The sequence below is a fragment of the Berghia stephanieae genome, chromosome 2 (genome assembly GCF_034508935.2).
Source record: "Berghia stephanieae isolate SIO BIC M18660-M18661 chromosome 2, UCSD_Bste_1.3, whole genome shotgun sequence".
In the NCBI taxonomy this organism is placed as follows: domain Eukaryota; kingdom Metazoa; phylum Mollusca; class Gastropoda; order Nudibranchia; family Aeolidiidae; genus Berghia; species Berghia stephanieae.
Window position 1 is genome coordinate 92,048,944 of NC_088361.1, and position 27,296 is coordinate 92,076,239.

The 27,296-nt window shown below is 32.6% G+C and overlaps 1 protein-coding gene across 4 annotated transcripts in view; it reads right to left on the bottom strand.

Annotated features, from left to right (window-relative positions):
- Window positions 1-888: 888 nt before the first annotated feature.
- Window positions 889-27,296, bottom strand: part of LOC144965849 (ras GTPase-activating-like protein IQGAP1) — an 88,611-nt gene continuing 62,203 nt past the window's right edge. The window contains exons 25-41 of one of the 4 annotated variants that reach the window (XR_013644114.1): window positions 27,004-27,125; window positions 25,647-25,939; window positions 20,129-20,203; window positions 18,464-18,613; window positions 17,997-18,137; window positions 16,592-16,676; window positions 16,212-16,376; window positions 14,586-14,653; window positions 13,987-14,119; window positions 13,055-13,296; window positions 12,612-12,812; window positions 9,520-9,634; window positions 8,657-8,823; window positions 7,748-7,876; window positions 7,016-7,124; window positions 3,220-5,159; window positions 889-2,477 (exon numbers count right to left, since the gene is read on the bottom strand). Coding sequence is in view for 2 of the 4 variants with exons in the window: in XM_078901632.1 (XP_078757758.1) it covers window positions 5,034-5,159; window positions 7,016-7,124; window positions 7,748-7,876; window positions 8,657-8,823; window positions 9,520-9,634; window positions 11,551-11,634; window positions 12,612-12,812; window positions 13,055-13,296; window positions 13,987-14,119; window positions 14,586-14,653; window positions 16,212-16,376; window positions 16,592-16,676; window positions 17,997-18,137; window positions 18,464-18,613; window positions 20,129-20,203; window positions 25,647-25,939; window positions 27,004-27,125 (2,405 nt within the window). In the remaining 2 variants the exon portion in view is untranslated. Of the gene's footprint in view, window positions 5,160-7,015; window positions 7,125-7,747; window positions 7,877-8,656; window positions 8,824-9,519; window positions 9,635-11,550; window positions 11,635-12,611; window positions 12,813-13,054; window positions 13,297-13,986; window positions 14,120-14,585; window positions 14,654-16,211; window positions 16,377-16,591; window positions 16,677-17,996; window positions 18,138-18,463; window positions 18,614-20,128; window positions 20,204-25,646; window positions 25,940-27,003; window positions 27,126-27,296 lie in introns of all 4 variants that reach the window. The other 3 variants (XR_013644113.1, XM_078901632.1, XM_078901633.1) reach the window with 3 other exon arrangements.

Consider the following 27,296-nt stretch of genomic DNA (forward strand, 5'->3'; position numbering starts at 1 on the left):
TTCTCTTAGGTTTGACACTGTTATCAACTAGTACTATATCATGATCACTAAGACCAGGTAAAATATATACTTTGTCAACACGTGATGGGTGGTTTGTAAAAAACAAGTCGAGGAGTGACTCGGTCATTTCCTTACATATAAGTCAAAAATTTTTTAAAAAGATTCTCTACAGATTGCCATATCGGTACAGTCCCGATTTAAAAAAAAAAAAGTTTTACGGTGCTTGCAACACATTTAGGTCATATCAGTGCCAGTAAAAATGAAGGAAATTGAATAGTAAAAACATTCTAGATGTACAATTAAAAGGACTTGAGGAAAAAGTAAGACAAAGAGAAATGATTCAAATAGGTAACAGTAGTTTCCAAGAGCACACTATCAGAGTACTTAGTTTGAGATCACCTTAAAGCCTCATGCATACACCAGCACGAGATCACACTAAGAGGAACACACTCAAATGTTTACAAATCATATGCTAAAAAAATATAATAATAATAATAATAATAGAGAGATGATTTACAAGGAAAAAAATATCATCTCTCAAAACTATAGCTAACATTTGACTGTTTCCCTCCCAGCCAAGGTCAGGACAAAACTAAGCAATCTCATTCCAAGACAAAGACAGAAAGCAATTGGAAAACAGATGCAGGGGGATATAAGACAGAACAAGTACCTCCCTGCCCACTATGGGAGGTCAGGAACCCCACCCACCTCTCAGCTAAGATTTGGTGCCAGGACCAGGAATCCAGACGAAAGCAACAGTTTAAGGGGGATTGAGGATCTTTCCACCCACCAAAGGAGGTCATAGACCCCAACCCCTAAGCAAACAAGCGTTGGGTTGTAAATGACATAACCATGATAAGGAGAAAGAAATAACGTCGAACAAGAGAGTAGGATGATATATACATGATTTATATTTTAATTTTAAGCAAGAAACCTTCAAATCGATGGATCACGACAATGGTAATACAGTGAAAGTCACGTAAAAATTCTTTAACTCAAAAGTATTGTATAGTTAAGTGGAAGTCGGCACAAGCCTTGTTGCATAGATAATATCGTTGAAGGTAGTGTGAATTGAATGTCACTGAATATCAAATGCAGGGAACACAGAAGATCAAAAGCAAGAGTAATGGCCCCTCCTCATCACAGGGAGTAAAAAACACTCCATTTCAAAAATAACATAAATGTGTAATCAAATGAGAATGCAGTCAATGAGAAAAAAAGATGGTTCGAATTCAACAGAAAAGCATCAAGTTCACAATAACTAATGAATTTTCTTGTAATAATTTCCCTATATTTAGCAGAATATTTACTATTCAAATTGCAGTAACATTATGGGTTTCTTTTTTTATTTTTTTTTTCTCATGTATTGACAGAAATTTATGATGTCCATTTTCAAAACTGACATTGACCAAAAGCACAGTTTTTGAAAAAGAAGAGTTGAGGACTATTTATCGAATAATGGAAGTACTTTTTGATGTGGCACAAGATGGTAAAAGTAGTTTATTATGGTTTTCAAGAATTCTTATCTCTTTTCAATTTTTAATAACAACACAGCATATCAAGCACACTGGACTGTGCTATTTCACGTAAATTCTGTTAAGTTTATTTCAAACAACATAAATCAGATGTTGGGAGCTAAAATCAAAGCCAGTCATTAAATAAGCATGACAATTTAATGCTGGTGTAATGCAAAATTAAACAGTGAAACAGTGACATTATTTTTTTACTTTGTGAAATGATGACTGACGAGACACTGGCTGTGCGGAATTTCAGTTTATATTGGACAAATAAAAATATCTTTTCATTAATAACACTGGAAGATCTGCTTAACAATATGAAAAATGTAGATATTTTGGTGGAATGTAGACAAAGAGGCTGCCTAAGGGGGTCTCACTAGCAAAGTGCAATGCAACATGAAAGCCATATCAATTCTCATACTGGTTAAAAAAAAAAGAAAAAAGATAAAAATAGTTTCATAGAAGGCAGAACAATTTAAAATAGGTTCAATTTTTGTTTATCATAACATGTTTGGTTCATAATTTAATAATTTTCTTGATAGATAAATATAATCACTGCATTAAAAAAAAAAAATTCTTAAAATAGTTTTTAATTAAACCCAACAATATCAAAACCTGTTTGGTTCAGAATTTATTAATTTTCTTGATAAGATAAATATAATCACTGCATTTTTAAAAGGAGAAAAAAACAAACAAAAAAGATTATGCTAAAAATAGTTTTAACGGTAAAATTTCAATAAATGGTATTTATTTTGGTACCAGAATGGAATGTTCATGCTTAAAAGTTTGAGTATCTTTTTCAATGCAACAAAACTGTATTACGAGGTCATGACATGACAAAGGCATAACAGAATACTGCTGTCCTCTGAAAAAAAAACATATTTAAATTTTGGCCAGAAAACTCGTCATTCAAATATTGATCGATTGAAATGATCCTCATCTTGGCAAAAAGTCTCAAACCTGGGACTTCTGTGAAGTCCCAGGTTTGAGACTTTTTGCCATGATGAGGGTCATTTCAATCGATCGATGTTTGAAAGATGAGTTTTTCAAACCAAAATTTTGAATTTTTCCAGAAAACAACAGATTATAAGTTTCAAGTTCGTATCATGAATATATTGACAAGCGTGGCCAGAAATCATTCAAGTGCTAAATTCATTTTTAATGGAAATTCAAAAGATGTTAGCACACAAATAAAATAAGCAGCTAATATTGTTTACAGAGATACATATATGATCACAAAGAAGGGAAAACAAAATCACATTTCAAACTTTAAAATAATATTAGCACCTTGATCAGGGGGGGAAAATTGAAGTGGAGAAATACATATCTAAGCATATAAATAACTAAAAGCAGTACAAACAAAGTAAATAACTCAATACTACCATTCATTATTGATGAAAAAAACAATGTAATATGTAATAAGAGTAGCTTATAAATCTTCAGTTATTATTTTCATCATAAAGACGTACGTTACATGTATGTAAAATAGCAATCTTGACTTAGAGTTCTTGAGAAATTCATTGACATGCTTCTTACACACACTGCCTCAAAATATTAGATAAAAAAATAATCTGCATATAAAACCAAAATGAGACAAATATTCAGTCTGTTTTTAATTTAATATATGGGTGAATTGTTATAAAGACCAATTTGCATTTCTCCCGCATTATTTCCCCCCCCCCCCCCCCTCCAAAAAAAAAACAAAAAAAAAAAAACAATAAAAAAAAAAATTTAAAAACCAAACAAACAGAACAAACCCCAACAAAACCAGACTAATCAAAATATGTTTGCTTGTAATATTCAACTTCTTAAACAAAAAATATAGTGCATGAAGTAGCCCTGCATCCTATCTGCAGTTTACATAATCAAGGTAACCCGTCGCAAAATGATCTTCATATTACATTCCAAAGTAGGGGATGTATTTTATAAGACGCTGAATGACATTAAAAGAATTTATTTTTTTTCCCTTACCCTTGAGAATGTTGAAAATGAATTGATCAAAATCACAATAGAGAACAATAGATGTCTAAAAATACATTGTTAATGTATATTGATATCAAACTTCTGCAATTTTTAAAACTCTAAGCAAACTACAGAATAATAAAATCTCTATCAAGAGCATAAAACAACCAAGTGGAGATGTAAGTGATCTCCTGATATTTTGTATAATCCCTTATAAATCCCTTATAATCACACAGTTTTCATATTCAAAAAACGTTTCTGGCCAGCGAGTTACTTTTACCAAGTACCAATCGAGTTTGCACAAAGCAGCTTGATGGACAACATCTCATATATGTGACATACTTGGCCAAGTAGTACGGCGTGTCATCTTTTAACAAAGTAAAGCAAACTTTAGCATGACCAGTGACCAGACGGCTATTATTAAGGATTATACAAAACAGGTCTGTTTTTAGGCTTTACTTTTATCTTTAAAAAAAATAATCTAGTCCTGGCAATAAAAACACACAATTATTGTGACTGATTGTATTGGGTTATCTTTAAAATTTCCATGCAGTTTTGTGATTTGACAATAGTCAATAGGCAAAAGCAATTATTTATCTCTGGATAGTGCATTTCCAATGAAATTCTAAATCGTCTTCAGGTAAGACACGATACAAATTCATCCATGCTCACCTACTATATATGGAAATGCATATGGAAGCAGGCGTTTCATTTTATGTGTATGTGTTTTCATAAACACACACAAACAAACAAACAAAAAATGAAATAAATAAAACAACCAATCAACATTTTAGACAAATTAAAACATATCGCTCATTGTATAATTCTGGACACAGTTAAAATATAAGTGTGAGAGAGAAATTTCAACTCAAACCCTGATATTATACAAATAACCTATGTTAATGCCGATAGTTCAAAGCAAAAAAAATTAATTTTCCATTCAATCAGCATCTTTTAATTTTTAAATCTTAACCGCTTGTCTTTCTAATTTTATTAATTCTAATATTGGGAAAAATAAAAAATGGGGCAAGGAATTTGTCACCTTATACCTTCCACTAAGTTGGTACAACATTGTAAAAAAAAAATAGAGTAAAGATAATACCAAAGACATTGTTCTTATGGCTATTCTTCTGCTAACCCTGACTACTAATATAACGACGAATGGTGTGTAACATTATGATAATTTCCATTCAGGATCAATAAAGTATATCTTATCTTACCACTCATTGTCTGTACTACTTTGATTCGTGGTCAAGGAAAACTAGGTCAGGTCACTTGAGGAAACTACATCTATTCAGATTCAATTTTAAATGCGCATCATGCAAAATGACTTGATAAAACTAAATTTGGCAGGCAGATGAGAAAAAGTATTTACAATTTATTATGGATATTCCACTACTGGTGTACAGTAACGACATTATAGTTATATACATTGATATTATGACACAAGATACATGCTATCTGCATTGATAAATGTATCTTTAGTTGAATCATTACGGTTATAGTTGACGGAACAAATTATTTATGCAGGAGGTGGAATTTTATTTGTTGTTTCTACTTTGCTAACTGCTTTCCGTAAAATTTCCTGTTCAACAAAAAGATAAGGAGGTTGACATTGATTTTGGCCCTGTTGAACATTTTCATAACAGCCACACCTTCATATTGTAGTTGTAGCAGTTCCTGCAAATGGGAATAGAAAGTACAGAGAATTGAAAGGAAATGTGTGAAATAAATAAATAGCAATAGTCAAATGGAAGGGAAGCATTAATCTAATTAATGAAGGTAGATAACATGGCCGTCTCGCGTTTCCCCTTCACCAACAAAACATGATGGAAGAAACATGAAATTGCATTAACAACACAATCCTCTCATCTCTCAATCGTCTTTAGTGTTTCATCCATCATGTTTTGTTGACAAAGGGGAGACCAAAACGTCCACATGATATCTGACTTTGTTAATTAAATTTAAGCTTCCATTCCATTTGACATGTTTTAAAAAAAATTCTTTAAGCTTCAAGCAGCAACATTTGCAATATGTGAGAAATAAAGAAAATGATGGATAATATCAATGACTGATTACAAAATCCCAGCTTCTCCTTGGGATTTCAAACTTTTGACCTTTTAAGTCTATAACAACAAATAAGTGACTTGATCATCGAATCACTGGCTTGACCAATTCATAATAATAAAAGGATATTTATACTAATTCTTAGTTAAGGAAATTCTTAAGTAAACGGCACAGACATAAAGTAGCCAACTAATATATAATATAATCAATGTGAAATTATTTGATCTTTAAGAAAAATGCATTTATACCATTTAAAACTGATCAAAGAGCTGACTATTTAGGACAATTTGTTTCCATTTTAGTCTAAACTGCAATAGACAGTTTTCTCAATTATATAAGTTTCTAAAATGGAAACAAAGTCAACTCATACTATCTCAATAACACATTGGCATAAATATAGCGCACTTCAACTACTTGTAGACTTGCCCCCAAAAATTCATAGTGTGACTTATCATAATAAATTAAAAAAAAAAAATTAAATAAAAATATCTTAAATCAAATTTGATCTAAAAATGCCTGATACAAAAGTTAAGTTATCCATTATTGTTATTATTTCAATGATTTGTTTTTTTGTTTTTGTTTTTAAGGGTTTTACGGCGCTTGCAACACATTTAGGTTATATCAGCGCCAGTAAAAAGGAAGAAAATGGGATAGTAAAAAGTTCTAGAATTACAATTGAAGCATCCAAGAGAAAGTAAGACATAGGGGAACTGGGAACAAATAGGGATCAGATGTAGATTCCAAGAGCATACCACCAATGTACTTAGTTTGAGATCACCTATAAGTCTCATCCGGACACAAGAATAAAATCCAACAAAGAGGAACACACTCAAATGCTTACATTATACATTAAAAAATAACAAATATACGAATACATAACAGAGAGATGATTTACAAGGAAAAAAATATCATCTCCCAAAACAATAACTATGCATTTGACTGTTTCCCTCCCAGCCAGGACTCCGACCAGGGCCAAGAAAAAAACCAAGTAATCTCAATTCCAAGACAAAGACAGAAAGCATGTTGGAAAACAGATATAAGGGGATAAAAGACACAGTGTGTACCTCCCTGCCCGCAATGGGAGGTCAGGATCCCCACCCAGATTTCAATGATTGTTTTGTACATAGCAAGAGGATCTAAATATCCATCAATAGCTCAAGATGTGTCTTGATAAACAAAATGCATCATCATTCATCCACTGAATTTGTCGAAATAAATCTACCAGCAACTGAAGCAACATTTTGCTCAATTTCCCTTTTGCACACTGTTATAAGTTTTCTCACATTTGTATCTTTTTATATAATAAATAAATACATATATGCAATTTCAAACTTCTTGGCAAGTCTCTAATTTTCCCAATAACCTTTTTGTTGCCCTCATGTTCATCCTTACCTAAAACCTAATATCTTACTCATTGTAAACTCCGCTCTCATTTCCTGACATTTTATGTCTTGAGTAAAGAAAGTTACCTGAAAGACTAGCTCTACTTTGTCCATTGCCACTCCCATAAACTTGGCATCCACAGCAAACACACCAGCTTTCTCTGTTGGTTTGATTTCAAACACCACGTTCTTAAACCTGGAAAACAAAGGTCAACACCATTACATTTTGAATCAGAAGACACTACAATGCAAAACAATTTTTTGGTATACTTATTTCACCTAATGAAGATACAATGTTACCTGTCATTCATTAACTTCATGCAATATGTTATGAAGGAATTTATTCTTTAAGAGAGTCAATTTTATTGATAATAAGCTAAATATTATTTTCATAAATGTGAAAGCTCTGAAGAACATTTGCAGTCCAATGATATGTGGCACTTACCAATGTCTCTTGTGTCGAAGTATTTATTTCAACTGAGTTTACGCTGTGTTTTGAGATCAAAGTATACATGTGTGCTTTTCGAAGAGCACTTACTCAGATAAGCAGTGTATAATTCACTGATATAAACTTAACCAAGTAACTGCTGTACTCTAGAAAGACATATATTTAAAAATTTGACCAGAAAACTTGTCCTTTAAATATTAATGTGAAGCCCAAGGTTTGAGAGATTTTGCCAAGATGAGGGTCATTTAAATAGATCAATATTTGAAGGACGAGTTTTCTGGTCATATTTTCAAAAGTACGCAGTTAACTGGTTAAAATGAAGTCACATCTTGTGACAGAACAACGCTTCATTCTGTTGTAATTCAACTTACTGGTTGTGGGGAAGATTCTCAATCTCAAGGACAACACCCTTCTCTTGCAGTCTTGCTGCTGTGTACTTGACCGAGGCAGGTTGTTTTTGGCCATCTTTTCCACCAAATAATGCAGATTTTCTATTTTTCCTGTGATGAAAATAAACAAATTATAATGTGATCCCCAAATGAGCAATAGAAATACGTCTCTCAATCAACCCATGTCAACCTCAATGGATCAGGAATTGAAGTAAAGTAGGTTGTTACCATACATAACTTACTTGTTTGCATACAAGCCTTGTTAAACTCATTTAAACTATAGATGAAACTTTATAAATTACCTCTCACAACTTAAATACTTTCATTGCCAAGATATCTTCACCTCATTTCTAATTATTTAAAAATAGAGCAGTCATATGGTCTTTTAATTATAAATAAATAATCATATGGTCATTTAATTATAAATAAATAATGTGATATGACATACTTATAGATAAATAATTTTTAAAAAACCCAAACAATTAGACAAAACCTAACAAATTAACACAGACAGCTCTGTCAAAACAGATCACTACGAGGAAAATTAGAATGCTACACTTGTCGAAACGTACAATGCCAAGGTAATATCTATAAAATGAGCTCATGCAAAATAAACTGGTTGGTCATACAAGAGCTGTCATTTAACACATCCACCTCCTGCATATCGATTTATTGCATATTACTTTCATGCCTCTTTAAAACGATTAAAAAAGAAAACAAAATTATATAAAACACCAAAGAGTTGATTGCAAACTCTTGACAACGATGATGATGATGCTGATGATGGGTAATGGTTTTTAATAATATTGATGAAGATTTTACTAATAGTGAAATTTGTAATTGTAAAGTAATAATGTGAAAATCAAGCAATTCCGAATAAACAATACTTACTTGCTTTTCTGTTGTAGATTGTCCAGACATGTTTTGACATACTGGTTGTAATAATCAATTTGAGATTCGTAAAATGTTCGTTTTTCACTCAAACTTTTGATGGTTGCCCTAAGTCGCAATAACTCTTGTTTGCGGTTGTTGCGGTATCTTCTCTGGTTTCGAATGTCCTGATTAAAAGATAGAAATGATTAAATAAAATAAATTCATGACTAAATCTTCCTCCTTCAGTCAGTGCACAAATATTCAATGCAAAATGCTCTTCCCAATTTGACAACCTCGATGCTACCTATTCCAATATCAAATTCATGGTCTCGAGCAAAAAAATAAAGAAAACTAGTTTGTTAAAGCTAAAAGATGTTTGAAAGTGAACAGATGTACACATCGTACACAATGTTGAAACTAATGAGTCGAAATACTGTGGCACAAGTCATCTCCTGTTGTCCTTGTGATTAACATTCCGTCAAAGATTGATGGAATGGAGCAAGAAGCAATCAAACTTCCTCAATATAAGACCGTGCTGATGGTTTTACTTAGATTCTGGGAAATCCATGGATTTTGGAGCCAGAGGAGGAATTTCCTCCTTTTAAAAAATTACAGATGTACTGGCAATGAGAGACTTGATGTGTGGTGGAACAAATAGGTGCAGTTTTCCACTCTCCAGAAGTTAGCTAGAGTATCAATGATAGTTTATCATCTCTATTGCTATAAAAGTGGCAGTTTGTGCAGTAAAAATGGGGCTTAAAAGCAATCATTCAAAATTTTTTCTCCTTTTATACTTTTTGTCGCCATCAGCACTTATGAGGCAATTTAAAAAAAACACCAAAAAAAAAACAAGAGTTGAGTGAGTTTTTTAAAGTTCCTACCTGCACAATTGAGTTTAACAAGTCCTGATATTTGTTCTGCCTGCTGACCATGCCAGCCTGTTCCAAGGCTTGAAGATTGGACTTGATTTTCTTCTTCATGACCTCAATAGGCAGTCTAGAAAAAGAAGTGAGAGAATTGTAACGATTTAAACTTACAGATTCATTTCATTTAGAAAAAACACTTTCAATGCAATTTTTTTTGGGTTTTTTGTTACTCTTTCTTTATGTGTAATATCTTTATGTCTACAAATTCTGTAATATAGATGGAATGAAGGTTACATCACTCAGGTCTTTGATACCCTGTTAGTGATAAGTTCTCAGTAAATTATATCAATTAAACTATAAGTATTAAAGGTTTTACAGTTTTGTGTGTTGATACATCAAATTTGGCGGGTGGATGTTGTGAGTAAATTTACCTAAATGCATAACATCAATCAAGAATATTATTCATTGAGGGAATGTTGGTACATATAATGGTTTAAAAGATCTGATTCCTTTCTTTCAAATATAAGTGAACACTTGCATTAGAGTTATTTACTTGAAGTCTCAGGTCAAGTGTTTGAACTCACTTTGAGAAAACACTTGTATTTTCCATAAAATTATAAAGATTTAATCGCTCTGTCCTTGTGGACTGCTAACTAAACCATAACTAAAATGTTCTTAATTTGGATCTCAACCTAAACTTTTGAGAACTAACATTCCATCAATGACTTTCATATAAGAAAGTTATCTATATTATTTCTTCCAACCTATTCCAACAAAATAATCATGATTCAAGATTTCAGCAAAGTGAGCTAAACTGTAATGTAACTTTCTGCATCATAATGGCTATTTAATTTGTTCTTTTCAGTTCTTTCATGAGATGCCATTGTTTTGACATCTTAAGAGGGAATGTATCTATTCCGTTGAAGAAGAGATGTGAGTAGAAAAGAACTATGTTTTGTTTGTTTTTAAGGGTTTTACTGCGCTTGCAACACATTTAGTTTATATCAGCGGCAGTAAAAAAGAAAGAAAATGGGATAGTAAAAAGTTCTAGAATTACAATTAAAGCACCCAAGAGAAAGTAAGACAAAGGGGAACTGGGAACAAATAGGGATCAGATGTAGATTCCAAGAGCATACGACCAATGTAATTAGTTTGAGATTACCTATAAGTCTCATCCGAACACAAGCACAAAATCCAACAAAGAGGAATACACTCAAATGCTTACATTATACATTCAAAATAAATATAATAATACATAACAGAGAGATGATTTATAAGGAAAAAAATATCAACTCCGAAAACAATAACTATGCATTTGACTGTTTCCCTCCCATCCAGGATTCCGGCCTGGGCCAGGACAAAACGGAGTAATCTCATTCCAAGACAAAAACAGAAAGCATGTTGGAAAACAGATATATGGGGATAGAAGACACAGTATGTACCTTCCTGGCCACTATGGGAGGTCAGAAACCCCACCCAGAGAAAATAACTAAACCATTCAAGATGACAATGACTTTATCAATAATGAAAAGGGGTAAATATAGTGTCAAAAGCATGTATAGGCCCCTCCACCTTATTTGTGTAATTCAATAATAAAAAAATGACGCCCTTCCGCATGTCCGCGTTATATGCCGTCACTCCGCCATTCCATGAAGAAACACAGATAATCTATCAAACAAACGTCTGATGCCAACAGCAATCACTCCTGTTGTCTAAAGTTAGCAAATTGGGGGTTAATAATCTTGCTCAAGGGAAAATAAACGATAGTGCCTGGAGCAAGACTTGAACACTGGACCCTCCAGGTCACAGAGCAATACCTTAACCACCCCCTAATGCATTAATGCACAGACTAATACTATTTATTTGTCAGGACTTTTCCTCATGATAATGTCAAAAGAAACGATAGGTCTCAAGTTTATGATCTGAAATGGAGTTTTTATTTTAAAATAGGTAAAACTGGGTCATTAACTATAAATTGTAACAAAATTCTCAACTCTTGAAGAGGAACAAGCAATCAAACAATTGTAAACAAAACGGGAGTTTTACTTTTGTCTTCTTCTGCAACAAGACTTAACTAGTCTTCTGTGTCTCTCGTCACCGACTTTGGATGTTGAGGGACCCATTAAAGGGCTGAAGATAGTATTTACTTATATTTATTATCATCATCGTATCAATGAGTTATATAAACTTCCTTTTCATCACCACAATTATCATCATCACCATCACTACCACTACTTTCATCATCATCATCATCATCTCATCATCATAATCATTATCATCTATGAAATAGAAAAGAAAAAAAAAAAGAAGAAAGAAATAAAGTGTTTAAACAAAATTAGACCCGAATTGCGATTTTTCTAGATGTTAATTAAAAGTTGGAAAACCTATGACACAGTTTGCTAGTTTTATTGCATATCTATTGTATTTGATCCATTGTTTGCTACTTGTGTGACTCCTGAGAACTTTGTGCTTGTTTCTGAAAGAAATGTGTGTCAACTTATGTAACATAATTTATAAAGAATTAACCATGAGTGATTGACAAAATATGGGCAATTTATATCATTATATTGTTACTTGCCCAATGATGAAAATTATTTACATTTCTATTTCAAGAACTTGAGATTCATTTCAAATAATATTTAATCACGTTGACACAATCAATTTTTGTGCCTCAACAATTACAACTATTTATTTCCCCAACAGTTCGGAATGAAACTATCCCTACAGCACATTGTGGAATGAAACTAAATTTTGAACAGTATGTGCTGCTCATAAAATTCTACCATCAAATTATCAGTTGCTAAACTGTCTACCAAGATATGACTATGACCTGCAAAATTTGAGAACAAATTAATCAAACTTCCCTTTGTGTCAAACTTGAATAAGTGAAAAGGGTAATTAAATATAGGTTGAACATAAACAAACATGTATGCATACAGATACTACGGAGAGGAGGGGTGAAGGGAGAGAGATTTAAAAAAAAAAAGAAAGAGAGATAGAGAGAGAGAGAGAGAGAGAGAGAGAGAGAGAGAGAGAGAGAGAGAGAGAGAGAGAGAGAAAGAGATTTGAGATCACACACACACACACACACACACACACACACACACCTAGTATCACCCAGAATTGAGGCATGTCGAACCAATTTCTTGCCCTGGTTTTGTTTCTGGTTCTTCTTGTCAATCAAGTCTCTCTTCTTGACCATGGCCTGGTGCATTTCCTCTTGGGTCTGACTAGACGGAGAGTCTAACACAACTACCAGATTCTCACCAGACTGGCAGGCAATCACATCCACAATCATCCTCTTAGTCCTGTCAAATAAGTTCAAAAAGTAAAAAACAAGAATGAATGTAACGGCTTAAAAAAAAAAGAACAAATTATCAAACACGGAACGTTTCAGGCTGAAAACCCTTCTTCAGCCAACAGCAAAAATAATAAAAACATAAATACATCACTATAAAAATTAGATAGACGGCAGAGAAATATTTAGCATGTCGTTTCAATATGTAATAGGATATTGAATCCAAGCTCTAACCTAAAATAATATTCTTACCCAATCATCAAACTCTTCATGTCAGCCGAGTCATCAGTTTGAATCTCCAGTTTGCTGGACAAAGTCAAGGAAACTTCTGTTTTGGCCATTTCGGTTCTAAGCGTGTTGTTGGTTGCTTCGTCTCCAGTCAAGTCATGGCCCAGGAGTTCATCAATGGTGGGTGCCTCGCCCAAATCCTCCAGAAGTTCATGAAGTGGATCAGAGGATTGGGGTGCTATCACATCTTGGTGTTGTAGAAGTAACTAAAGTGGAGATACAAAAAAAAAGAAAAGAGTTTCATTTACCAAATAGCATCTAATGACGTTGTTTTATTCCAAATTGCATTGTTGATGCTCCTGTAAAACACTCTAAACACTTCCTCATGATACAGTAGAGCAGTCAACAAATACAATGTATTATTATTATTATTAAATACATACTCACTCAACAAATATAATGTATTATTATTATTATTATTATTATTATTATTATTATCATTATTATTATTATTATTATTATTATTATTATTATTATTATTATTATTAAATACAAATTTATTGTAACATCAGCTTAAACCAAGAAAACAAATAAAGACAATGAATATTTCATATTCAAATCCAACAGTTCTTGAACGATCTAAGGCTTTAGATAGTGAAGTATTGACCAATCAAAATGATAAATTAAAGACAAAGTCGAGTTTGAGCTTTTGTCCAAAATATTGCTTTATCAATACCATTCTGTTGTTGCCTTTTGCACACTAAAGAAGTGATCAATTCTCACAAAATTTTATCTAACAAATTGTAATTGATTAACGTATTACATATACATTGTGTTGTTGTGTAGTTTATTATTGTTTTGCCAGCCATAAATGGTCAGCATTAGACAATTTCAAATATTATTAGAAGATTTAACAAACAAAAAGAGCTGAGTTGAGAAAAGGAGTATCAAATCACCTGGTGAGTATCGACAATCTCTCCCACTGAGATGTAGATGACAGGCTTGGCAATCATAGTCACATCTGTGTATTGATTCACATTGAACTTGACCTCTGGCTCCTCCACTTCACAGGCAGACAAGCAGTATTTCCTGTAAATACGATAATCATTGGTTGCTTCAATTGAGTAAAAATAATGGTACCACCATAGGGACTTTAAAGGTAGAACTGGAGATTAAGTATCTCTTATATTCTATTTTTCTCCTGTAAAAATGGACATTTTTCCTACAATAGTAATCAAGCTTTAATCAAGCCATTAAAAAATCTTATCTCCCCCCCCCCCACCTCCATAAAAATAAATAAAAATAAACTAAAAGTTAAATTTTTTTTTAAATATTTAAAATTGCTGAATGTAATCATTTCTGATAATCTTTTAAAAAAAGGTATTACAACAACAACAAAATCCTGAAAAAACAAGCAACCAAAACAAATTTTAAAAACCCGAAACACTTAAACTTTATCGGAGCATTATTGAATACTTATATTCATTCCAATTGAAATTTTTAATTCAATCATAATCCAATTGGGGGTAAATAATGGATTCAAGTCTATTCTTACTTGAATTTCTCATGCGCATTCCTAATGTAGTCATTCATGCTGGACAAATACGAGCTTTCTCCACCAAACTGTAAAAAAGACAAATACAAATAAGAAAACTTGTACCATGTGTGAGTTTGTGTTTGGGCACAAGAGTGGAATTATTAGATACATAGATCAAAGAGTTTAGAAACAATCTTTAAACATAAATATCCATATATAATTAGATCTTAAAAGGCTGCACCACTTATCAAAGATCAAAAACTAGAGGTGCCTAAATGAGTCTATAAAAAAATAATATATTGAAATTTAAACATCGTTTGTTTTGTGTTGTTCCCTTATTTATGAGTCACATTTATTCCCTTTATCTTTCTCTTATCAAATATCATCTGAAAAAGAATTGAGATGGTTAAAATCTAAATATAAAAGTTCTGAGACCGAGACTTTACCACAAAGACCTTCCAAGGGTTAGAGAAACTTGATCACTACATCTTAATAGACGTATCTAACTCTTATGAATGTATGTTGAAAAAGAGTGCACAAATGCACATGCATCGACAATACAATATGCATAAATCTATCAGTTTTTATGGATAAAGATAAAATGTTTCTTAGTCTAGAGTCATTCCTTCTCTTACCGACCAAATAGACAACACACAAGAGTTTTTGTTTTGTAACATCTTTAATTGACTGACTTTAGTTGTAATAACCTGATTATCAGAATTGCTTCAGCAATAGAGAATACAATGGCCGAATTAGTTGCGTTACATAAAAAAAACCCCAATGCTCTGGCAACCTGCGTGATACCATTGAAGCCCTTGACGAGGAAGGGCTCGATGAGTATTTGTTTCAATTTGATGGTGCTTTTTTGGGTTTTTAAAAATCTGCATGTCATTGTCATGTCTTGTAAAGAGCCTCGAGCGAATATTTTAAACTGATTTGTTGTTTTTTTTGGTTTTAAAAAAAAAAAGAATAAATGATAGAATACTTTCGATGATATTTACAGTACAGCCTTTCTTGTTATTCAATTGAGTTTTATATCAAATTGTAGTGCATCATAATAATGTTTCGTTAGTGGTAAGATTGGGTGGACGGTAGGGGATCGGGCTTTGGGCGGTAGGGGAACGATGGAAAAGAATGTGGTCGAACATGGATAAATTTCTTGCCGGGGAAAAGTCAGTTGACAACCCAAACCTATAACCATGTCTTAAGATTTTGCGATATTGCTCTTTGAAAACGGTATTATTCATGGTGCTTGCTTGGACAGATTATTTCCCTTGTTCTCGTAAGGCGTGACAAGGCTTTAAGCGGACGGTAGGGGACGGAACGACTCTAAGTCTTCCGTCTAACATAAAGTCACAAATTTAAAATCAGTTAAATTGATACACAAAGTGAATTTTATATATGAATTGATATTTTGTATTTATGGGAATAATATATCAAAGATAACAAAATGTGGTGCGTGATAAATTTCTATATTTTTCACATAAGGGTTATATTCTTTGACTAAATTAAAAGTAAAATTCATGAACAAAAAGGATTTTTAAATAATAAATAGAAACTCATTGAAGTTCATAACTTTTTTTAAAATAGAAAATTATTTAAAATAATGATTTTAACAAATTTTTATATAAAAGGTAAACATACTCCTTTATTGGAGGCAGCAAACTGAAGAATTTTAGCAATGGATCCCAAGTTGCGTCTTTGGTCATTTGTAAGAGCTTTTTCTGCTCCAATGTTGACAATATCAAAGGCATCAGGAGCGACAATGGCAGAGTTGATGTAGCGGTAATACAAAAGATTTCCAACAATCTGGTAAAGATAATATAAACTATTACATTCAAGTACAAAGATATATTATTACAATTATTTAATATTTTGATTCCATATCATATATAATTTGATTTAAAAAACCGGATCAGATGGTACAGTTTTTGTCAATGATGGTGATGGTGGTAGTGGTCAAGGTAATGATGGTGATAATGATAATGATGATGACGACGACAACAATGATGTTGATAATTTACCTTTAATATGTCTTTTTCTAATGCATCTGGAAACTTCTTTGTCAAGCATTCTCTCATAACTTTGGCCATGTATCGCATCCCATAACTGAGTGATTATATAAAAAATTTAAAGATTGATTAGCCTTAAAATGAAATTATGCAAAACTTTGAAATTTTATACGAGGGACAATCGAAGATTCTGATAGTTGACCTGCATCAGCTTAGCTATCAATGAGTTCAGGCTTCAAATTTATATTAGAAAGTAATCCTTAATATGTCAACTCTAAGGCCAAATTTTCCCTTTCTTTTGTGACACATCTTTTCATTTTGTTTTGTTTTTAAGGGTTTTATGGCGCTTGCAACACATTTAGGTTATATCAGCGCCAGTAAAAAGGAAGAAAATCGGATAGTAAAAAGTTCTAGAATTACAATTTAAGCACTCAAGAGAAAGTAAGACAAAGGGGAACTGGGAACAAATATGGATCAGCTGTAGATTCCAAGAGCATACCACCAATGAACTTAGTTTGAGATCACCTATAAGTCTCATCCAGACACAAGAACAAAATCCAACAAAGAGGAATACACTCAAATGCTTACATTATACATTAAAAATAACAAATATAATAATACATAACAGAGAGATGATTTACAAGGAGAAAAATATCATCTCCCAAAACAATAACTATGCATTTGACTGTTTCCCTCCCAGCCAGGACCAGGACAAAACCAAGTAATCTCATTCCAAGACAAAGACAGAAAGCATGTTGGAAAACAGATATAAGGGGATAAAAGACACAGTATGTACCTCCCTGCCCACTATGGGAGGTCAGGAACACGACCCAGTATTTTCATTTTATGGGCTCGATGTTACAAAGGAAGTGATGTTGTGAGGTGTGAGGAAACAAGATGGAATTTTCAGATGGAAAGCGTTCCATTCTACATTTACAGTTATGGTCAAAAGTAATGTTAAAATTTTGATTTGCTCTCCATGGCATAAAAAACATGCATCAAAGGAAGTGAAATTCCGTATCAAGTTAAAGGAAATTATAATCTGCATAAAATGATATCAAAGAGTTTGAGACCAACCTCACTTAGAGTAGTCACTGACATCGCCATTGGATCATAAATGCTTGAAAATTATTCGTTTATCAGATGGTGCAAACATATATACACGCTTTTCAAATTAATCAAGGGGGGGGGGGGGGGGGAAAGAGAGGAAAAACTGCCTAGACCTAATGTCATATCCACACAAGAAGAGGGTTGGAGTTGGAAGGAGTAAATTTGAGAATTAGTTTCTTCACATCACCGTCAAAAAAAAAAAAGTCAATGCAAATAATGCTAAAATCTGGGCCTTTGTTGTAGCCTATAATGTCTTTCCAAAAATGTTAAGATTCAATGCATCAAATGCGTGTTAAATATCACTCACGGAATGCTGTCCAGTGATGAAAGAATCTTGTTCAGGAAACTGTCTGTGACTTTCTGTAAACGCTGAATAGTTTCTTCTATTTGAACTTTGACCTCCTCATGTTTTAAAGCCTGCTCAGTGGACACATCATACGGTAGGCCACTGGAAAATAATTCAAGATTCAAGGTAAGGGAGATCATAAAAGACTTTAAAAACCAAAATTAATTAAATTTGTAAATCTTTATAAGATTTTTTTTTTTTTATGAGACAAAAATAATTGAAAAGCGCAAAATACATTAATCATTTTAAAAAAATATTTATACAAGAAAAAAAAAGTAATTAATATTCACTTCAGATCAAATCTAAGTTTCTATCTCTCTGTGACTTTTAACAACTTCTCCTTGATGTATAAAGCTATAAAAATAAAATACAGCTCTAAGAATTTAACATGCTTGCTTATAATGTCATTATTGACATATTATACAGACCTTGTTTTCCCTGTGCTGGATTCCATCTGGTTTACCCATGCCTTGTACACCTCTACTGGATTGGTATTGATACGGAGGTTACGGTCTTCGATTACAGTTGTTATCAACGGATTCAACATCTCCTTCAATGCGTTCTGACCTCTCTGGTTTCTGTTGAAATCAAGAAAGAATAAATGCATGAATAAATTTGTTACTTGTTTTAGTGAAATCAAGAAATAATAGATGCATGAATCTATTATTTAAGGTTTCTAGTAACACCAAGTAAGAGTAACATGGGTGTCACAGCGAAACAATATCTGCCCCTGAAAATTGGATTCCTATCCTGGAAAGTCGGGCACTAGCCTCCCCCCCCCCCTCCTCTCTCTCTGATCTGTGTACACATGCGCACACCCTTTTCTTCCCCATGCACACAAATCCAACCACAACGCACACAAAACATACAGACACACCTACACAAACACATGCACAACAACAATTACATAGGGTGATAGCCAACAGTACACACTAATACTAATACGACCGACATATTGGAGGTAACATGATATGATAATGTCTTGGCCGGAATATCATGTATCCGTAATTCCTGATAACCAAGAAAAATGGCACCCATGGATTAGACCATCACTTTAAGTCTCCCCCTAATTTGATGAAAATAACAATTGTAGTACTAATATTAGAATAAAATTCCATTTTAAGGATATGCTTCATTACTTTGTGCTTTGTTAATATATATATATATATTTTTTTCTTCTTCAATTTCTTTTAAAAAATATTTCTGTCATAATTTGTAACACTGCAAATGTTGAATTGTTTCCTCTATCCGAACACAGTAGGATTCCAATTAACCAAAATGCAAAGCTGGTAACCACAATGCTAGTAAAACAGGGTAAGCCTATGTTTAAAATTTTTAATCAGGTTTTTAATTGTGAAAATCATAATTTTTCCCCCCATAGTCAAAAGCACAAAAACCTGTTATTATGGTTCATTTAAACATTTAATTGTGAAAATTTTGTTTTGTTTTTTTCTTCGTTGCCAAAGGCAAAAAAAACTATTTTTAGAAATTTAGGATGTCCGGCAGAGTTATGCTATAAACAACATTTTAAGACTGATAAATATTCATATTCCACATGTATAAATCATTAAATCATCAAGAAAAAAGTTGGTAGCAAATGGGTACAACTGAACATTCAAACATCCTCGAAAAGAATGGCAGGGAAATAATGGTCAAAGGAAAACAAAACATGTCAAAGTGAGCTCCGCTCTGAGATCAAGTCTGGTCATATAGTTCTAACTCCCTAGGATGAGTTTTAGAAGATAAACAACTCATGAAATTTACTAATTTGAGTAGGTGACTTTCAAAACGCCATAATTCACATCCTGATAGAAAATGAGTTAACAATCTCAATCTATCTTTTGGACTCCATACAATCACCAGAGAAAATTTGGAGTTTCAAAACACTCAGGATATTGTTCTATGAGGTCCACAAGACATGTTTACTTTCCTTTTTAAGTCAATAAATAAATGACAAAAATTGCGTTTTTCTTTGAATTATGAAAATGACAATTCGTTTTGGAAGTCACCTAATCAAATTAGTATCTAGGTATACCGTCTTCATCCATGTTTAAATTTCTTCACAAAAAAAAGTCTAAGTCATATTTTCTCACCTGTTGAATCCAACAATCATCTTAACTACAAGTGGATTTCCAGTCACTATATCTGTCATTTTGTCTACCTTGGAGCTGAAAGTAGACAAAAAAAAAAAAATAGCATTTAACTAAAGAGTGAAAAGTTTGCCCAATAAATATCTTGATTTATTCAACCAAAATGCTGACGAAATCACCCTAACTTCATATACAATTGCTTGACTGATCAAACTTTCCTAATAGAATTGAATTAAAATCAATCCTTAACCATATTAAACTGAAAATTGATCAAGGATAAAAACTTGCAAAATATTGAGAGAAAAAATGAAACATACAATATTGTTATAATTTTTCAGTGTCATTTATTCTTAAATGAAATCTTTGAAATAAAATAATAAAACAGACGTTTAACATAAATCAAATCAACTAATTTAGAAACGGTTTGAGAGAGAGAGACAGAGAGAGAGAGAGAGAGAGAGAGAGAGAGAGAGAGAGAGAGAGAGAGAGGGGGGGAGGAAGAGAAAGAGGGAAAGAGGGATAGAGAGAGATAGTAAGATGGAGAGAGACATTGATGCTATGCATTTAGGTAAAATACTCACAACATCCGCGAGCCAAATTGAACATACCAACACACACAAAACTGCGTGTAACCTTTAACGTTTATGGTCTGATATATATAATTTAGTGAGAACTAATCATTATCAGGCTGTCTAAAAATAACTTCGTTCCTCCTATAAGGTGGTCATTGCCAACATTTATTAAATTCATAAGACTATAAAAAGTATTGTCGACAATAGACTATCAATAGAACATGGGATTAGAGATACACTGCTCATAAAATGGTCTTTTCAAATCATTTAATGTAACAGTAGAAATGCATTAATAATAAACAGAAAATCTGAGCCTTGAAAACAAACAAATAAATTTAAAATCATGGCATTTAATATTTGCAAATATCATTCTTTCACATATGTATATTCTTGTACAACGACTCATGACCAGTTAACTGCCGTACACTGGGAAAACATGTATTTAAAATTTTGGTCAGAAAACTCATCCTTCAGATATTCATTGATTAAAATAACTGTCATCTTGGTAAAGACTCTCAAACCTGGAACATCACGAGTACGGCAGTTAACTGGTTAAATAATACCATTTTTTATGATATATGAATTTCACCAAAAAAACAAACAACAAATTATAGGTTTACAAAGCCACTCCCATTAATAAATGTGGAAATAATTAATGTTGATATTTTCCTACTGGGGAGTTGACTTGTTGGCATTAAAAATGAGAGAGAGAGAGAGAGAGAGAGAGAGAGAGAGAGAGAAAAGAGAGAGAGAGAGAGAGAGAGAGAGAGAGAGAGAGAGAGAGAGAGAGAGAGAGAGAGAGAGAGAGAGAGAGAGAGAGAGAGAGAGAGAGAGAGAGAGAGAGAGAGAGAGAGAGGGAAAGAGAAGAGGGGAATGGAAAATACAATATCTTCCACCAAATTGTACATTGGATATTTATGGTTATAAACAACTGTAACGCTAAGCAAAAAACAAACCAACACCTCCCCTCCCTACAAAGTAAGATGTTTGAAGACTGGTTATGATCTGTTAGCAAAGCAATGTTCATGGTAACAACCTTACATAGTAGGGACGCCAGTCGCCACTTCCTTTCTACACTGTCTGACCACAAAGGCCACTAATAAAACCCATTTAGCTATATATATAAATTTTTAAACAGTTGAAGCAAGAAGAAAAATTCATGGACATAAATTAAGATCAAAGTTATTTTGTCCAAAAGAGAAACCATAACCCTGTATGTCGAGGATCCAAAGTACACATTAAAAACATAGTTTAAAATGTAATGAAAAGTAACATACAATGAATCAATATGGATAAAAGTAAAAGATGCCCTACATAAATGGATAAATGAAGAAATAAATAACAATTTAAAAAGTCACAATTTAATCTAAATACTGAATAATAACGGGAAAAAACTTCTGTAATATGAATAATGAGCTGCTTTTGGTATGAGAGACTTTATAAAGCTACAAAATGTCATAGGAAATAATTCAGGGGACAAATTACATTGTTGTTATTCAGTATATTAGTAATGCAGATACAAAATTGGAACTAAATTCATCGAGGGCACTAACTCATTAATAATAATACATAAGATTATTATTATTATTATTATTATTATTATTAGTATTATTATTTTTCTTCTTCTTCTTCTTATCATTATTATTGAGTTCTTGCCTTTGGCGAATTTTAATACCACTGCAAGAATAATACGCTGAATAACAATCATGAAATACAAAAAGCCAATATAATCAAGTCTAATGCAGCGGATGTCTACCTACAACAGGCCTGAGCCTGCACATGCCATAGCTCATCGTATGGCTGGGTAAGGCAAGAGGGGCAAAGGCTGGAGAGGAATCTGTCAAATAGGACACAAGTCTCTGAGTTTTCGATCAAGATGGCATTACAAAGACAATACCTCTCTTTGTGGTCTAGCACTATGACAATAGTGTTTCCATATAAATGAAATAAACTGTGCACAAGCTTATGTCTAACTAAACAGTGCATAAACCAAATTAGTCTACCTAGATGGTGCATAAATCTGATGTCTACCTAGACGGTGCATAAACCTGATAAGTCTATCTAGATGGTACATAAATCTGATGTCTACCTAGATGATGCAGATACCTGATAAGTCTACCTAGATGGTGCAGATACCTGATAAGTCTACCTAGATGGTGCAAAATCTAATCAAGTCTACCTAGACAAAGCATAAAGGTAATAAGCCGTCATATAGATGGGACAAACCTAAAATGTTCAGGTAGTCAAGGGCATAAATTTAATCTATTGAGACTAATCACAAACTAATTACACTGGTACAAAACACGAAATTATGTCTAAGTTGTCAATGTCATTTGTTCTTTGGGGTTTTACGAGCATGAGGTAGCAAAACAGCAGAAATTCATCAAAAGAAACTTAGACCTTCCTTAACAGATCATAAACTAAAGTCTAAATACTCAAAAGTAATCCTTCAGAGCCAAAAGGTCCACCGAACTGTTTATCCCAATTTCTATAGGGTGGAGCTGACAACAGCAATTGCTTACTACCCTTTTGAGAGGATGCTAGTTCAGACCTGCCTAGTGCTTTAAATTAGTAGAATAACGAATTTTTGGCTCCAGTCACAGAACTGCATGGACGTTTTTGATTCAATTAATCTTGTTGAAAAGGTAATTTTGGTTGCTTAGAAACTGTATGTAGGACTGAGGAGCATTTGTGATCGTTCTGAGGCCAGATAAGTGATTAGTAATGCTATTTATTGTGACCTTTTCATTGTTTTTCTTGGAAACTACGAATTTTTGAGATTTTAAGTAGGCAGCTCTGCTAGTCTATCACACATCCATGAGATCTAACAGACCCACTACCCAATCATTGTTGAGTAGACAAGGGGAGGCAGAAAAAAATCTCGACTTAACCCCGGGATCGATCTCTGTCCTTTGCATAAGAGGCGAGTGCTATACAAACTGAGCTATCGGGAACCCTGTGCCAGATAATGTACAAATCCAGTTCTAAACAAAGCATAGGCCTGTCTATAAAGCGTCAACCTGAGAAAAAAAAATCAAACTGAGGAATCTTGTTGACTGTGTCAAAACAAGACAAGTCTTATCCTTTCAAGTTTTTGGTATGGCTGATATCAAAATGCTACTTGAAACTTACAAAGGTTGAGAGCATCAGCTTTCTCAATCATCTACAAATGGATTATCATTTCAAATAGACAAATTCTCGTTTTATTTAAATGTTTACAAATGTAATTGTGATACAAATTGACCAATAAAAGAAGATATCTTGTGTTTGTATAGTGTTAACTGTTATCACAACACTTCCCATTGAATTGAGTAGTGAACAAAAAAAAGAGGCCCATAGAAGTAAAGCACCAGTGGCTTTTTTAATTTCTTTACTTTTTCTTTTTTTACCAGATGATCAAAGAGTTAGTTGTACTACTGATGTAGAAAACCACATTTGAGATTATAAAATGAGACGACAAATAAAGCAACAACAACATTATCATCAACAACAACAACAACAAAAGTCCACAACCCCCCCCCCCCCCCCCCCCCCCTAAAAATAAAACCCCCAAAAAACAACAACAAACCCAACAATCAACAATACTTAAAGGCACATATAAATTATTTGGTTGTGTTAACCAAAGAAAGCAATTCATTGTACCCATTTTCACCATCATCATGGTACAATAATAATTCATATGAGGACACTAGGAGTTAAACAGATTTCACTTTCCTACTATATAATGCACCATTGTAAAATGTATCATTTACAAAGGCCTTGTGACTCAATATTTCATCATTGATTTGGAGGACATTTTGATTAATTGGCCCATTATACTCGTGTGCCGCTTAATAAATATACTATTTTATCCAAATTGATCGTCCAATAAATATCTCAAAAACAAAAATCAATCTTAATCAAGATAATGATTCTTATATTAAGAAGGATAACTCAGTGGTGAATTTTCAAATGTGTTCAGTAAATATCTACGTGAATTTCAGGACAGATAATTCAAATATTGTTAAATGCGTCATAACTATTTTTCTAATCTCCTCTACCATTAAGGTTTCAGAAAATTTTAAGTTTTTAATGGAAAATATATGAAACAATAGATTTCTTTTCTATAATAAATATTCTTAAGTCAAGAGACATGTTTTAGGTTTGACCAGGAAAAGGTTATCAAGAAAATCAAAACACCATTTTTATATTTCAAAGTTGATACAAACCAATATTAATTTGACACGTTATGAAAACATCGTGCACATTCAGGTACTTACATTCTCCTTGTAAGTTAATTTGGAGGAAAAAGAATATTGAAATGCAAAGTTAGTGCAGGCATTTGAAAAATTGAGTTATTTGAACAGTAAGAGGCTAAATCCGCATAGCTTAGTACAAGCAAGAATTAAGCTTAAAACAGATACACTATTGTCAAATAAATGATACATAAATGTGCTTTTTAATCTTACTTAGATGTGTTCTGATGAAAATCTCTAATTAAAAGGAAATAGAAAAGTGACTAGCAGGAGATCGATTTCCATGTAAAATTGGTGCAAGCATGAAAATAGAAATGTGCTTTTCCGCCATTCATTTCAATAGGACATGGACGCAGGATGAAGAATTTCGAACTGAAAGATTTACAATGTGTTTTCAAGAAGAAAAAAAAAATTCAAAAGAGCAGAGAGGAAGAATATTGAAGAAAGTAACGGTTTGTTAGTCACAAGCAGAAACCTGAGATTGCATTTAGCAACAATATTAGTTACTGTCAGTAATCCTGACTAAGCTAAATTTACAATACCATGGGCATGCAGTGAGATTTCAAGGCATATTAATCATACTACAAAAGATTTTTTAAAAAAATATAATAAGACTTCTTTGTCATTTATCTCAAGATCATTTAACAAAAATAGATATCAAGAGCTGAAGAAAGAGTACAACGGTCAAAGAGGGATAAATAATATATAACTCACTTAATCTCTTCCTCTAGAGCAGTCTGAAATAGCTTTGTGAGGAGATACTCTTCACGCTGGTTGGCACCATAATTAAACAGGGAGTAGATAACTGCCTCCATAAATTTAGTTGTTCTGGACTGCGGCATCTCAAAAATGAGTTTGGCCAGATATCCGGGTGACGTCTGCAGCAGGTAGAAAAGATGTTGATATGCCTCCAATCGTGCATGGTTCTCTTTGCTGAGGGCTTTTAAACCTCCCTTGGACTCTATGTCCACACGTTTGGCAAGTTTCTTGTTGTGTGTCACAACATCCTTAATAAAAAAAATGAAGAAAAATATTATATATTTGAAAAAGCATCGTAAACATTTTTTATCTTGATCTTCTAATAATAATAATAATAAAATAATAAAATGACAAGTTAAATCCATACCTGACAAGTCTTAAAAACATGTTAACATTCTTGGTCATTTGAAAAATAAGGGATACCAGCACTGTGCTTTTTCATTTATATTTCTTCTTCATTCCAGAAGTGTCGGGGGGGAGGGGGGTTAAATATTTAAGTACTTTGCAATAGACTGGCATCCAATCATAAGATTGGCAGACAATGGCTATTAATAGCTACTAATAGCTCTGAAGGACTACGTATTTTTCTCTCTTTATGCATTGTGCGATATGAATATTAGGGTTTGTAATTTAATTATGCTATATTCTTTTGTACCTCATATTTTAGCGATATTAAAGTAAAAATAGAATACATAGAAGCCTTGGATGTTTAAGTTATACTTTCAGGCAAATCCAGAATCTTCAAATTTATAAAGCGGAAAATGCTAAAATTACCTGTTCCAATATTTTGCATTACTTTGCTATATTTGTATTTCATTAATCATTTTTCTCTTTCTTCACACTAGTCAGTCTTAATACTTAACACTTTGATTTACAAGTTATTTAAACTGTTTCAATGACAATTTTACATTCTAACTATGTTTTTCTTTGACAAATTTCTTATTAATATTTAATATAAAAAACTTGTATATAAATGGTGTTTACTATTGCTTTCTGTAGTGTGAGTATAAATTGTTTTCCATAAGTATCTGAAGAAATGAAAATTTACTTAAGTTTCAACTTTGGACATATATTTTGAACATATTTTACAAAACAACTGGAAACTATTGTTTTTGGGATAAATCATGGTTTTAGCACATATATTAGTATATAAAATCTTTCATTATTATGCAATGTGTTGATACTTTTTTTTCCAGTATGATGTATTTGAAATTTGGCCACTTACTATAATATGTGAAATCAACTATGATTTGGGAAACACGGATTATTTATATCGAGAAAAAATGTGGAGCCAAGAATGCAATTAGATTACCTGCAAAGTAATCCGGTTCTTAATAAGTAGCCCAATCTTGATATCCATTTGGTCGAGGTCGGACTCTAATTGTTGATTTGAACGAATTTCAGCAACCACCTGCTGACGTAGCTTTTGTAATTCTGAAAGATTTTTAAAAATCATTACATAGTATATATATTTCTCTTTCTTTTCCTTAGATTCAAATAAATTATTTATTATTTATTCATCATCTTCTTAACATTATTGTAATTATCATTCATTTATTCATCATATTGACATGATTTTCTATTATCACTAATTCTCATTCAATA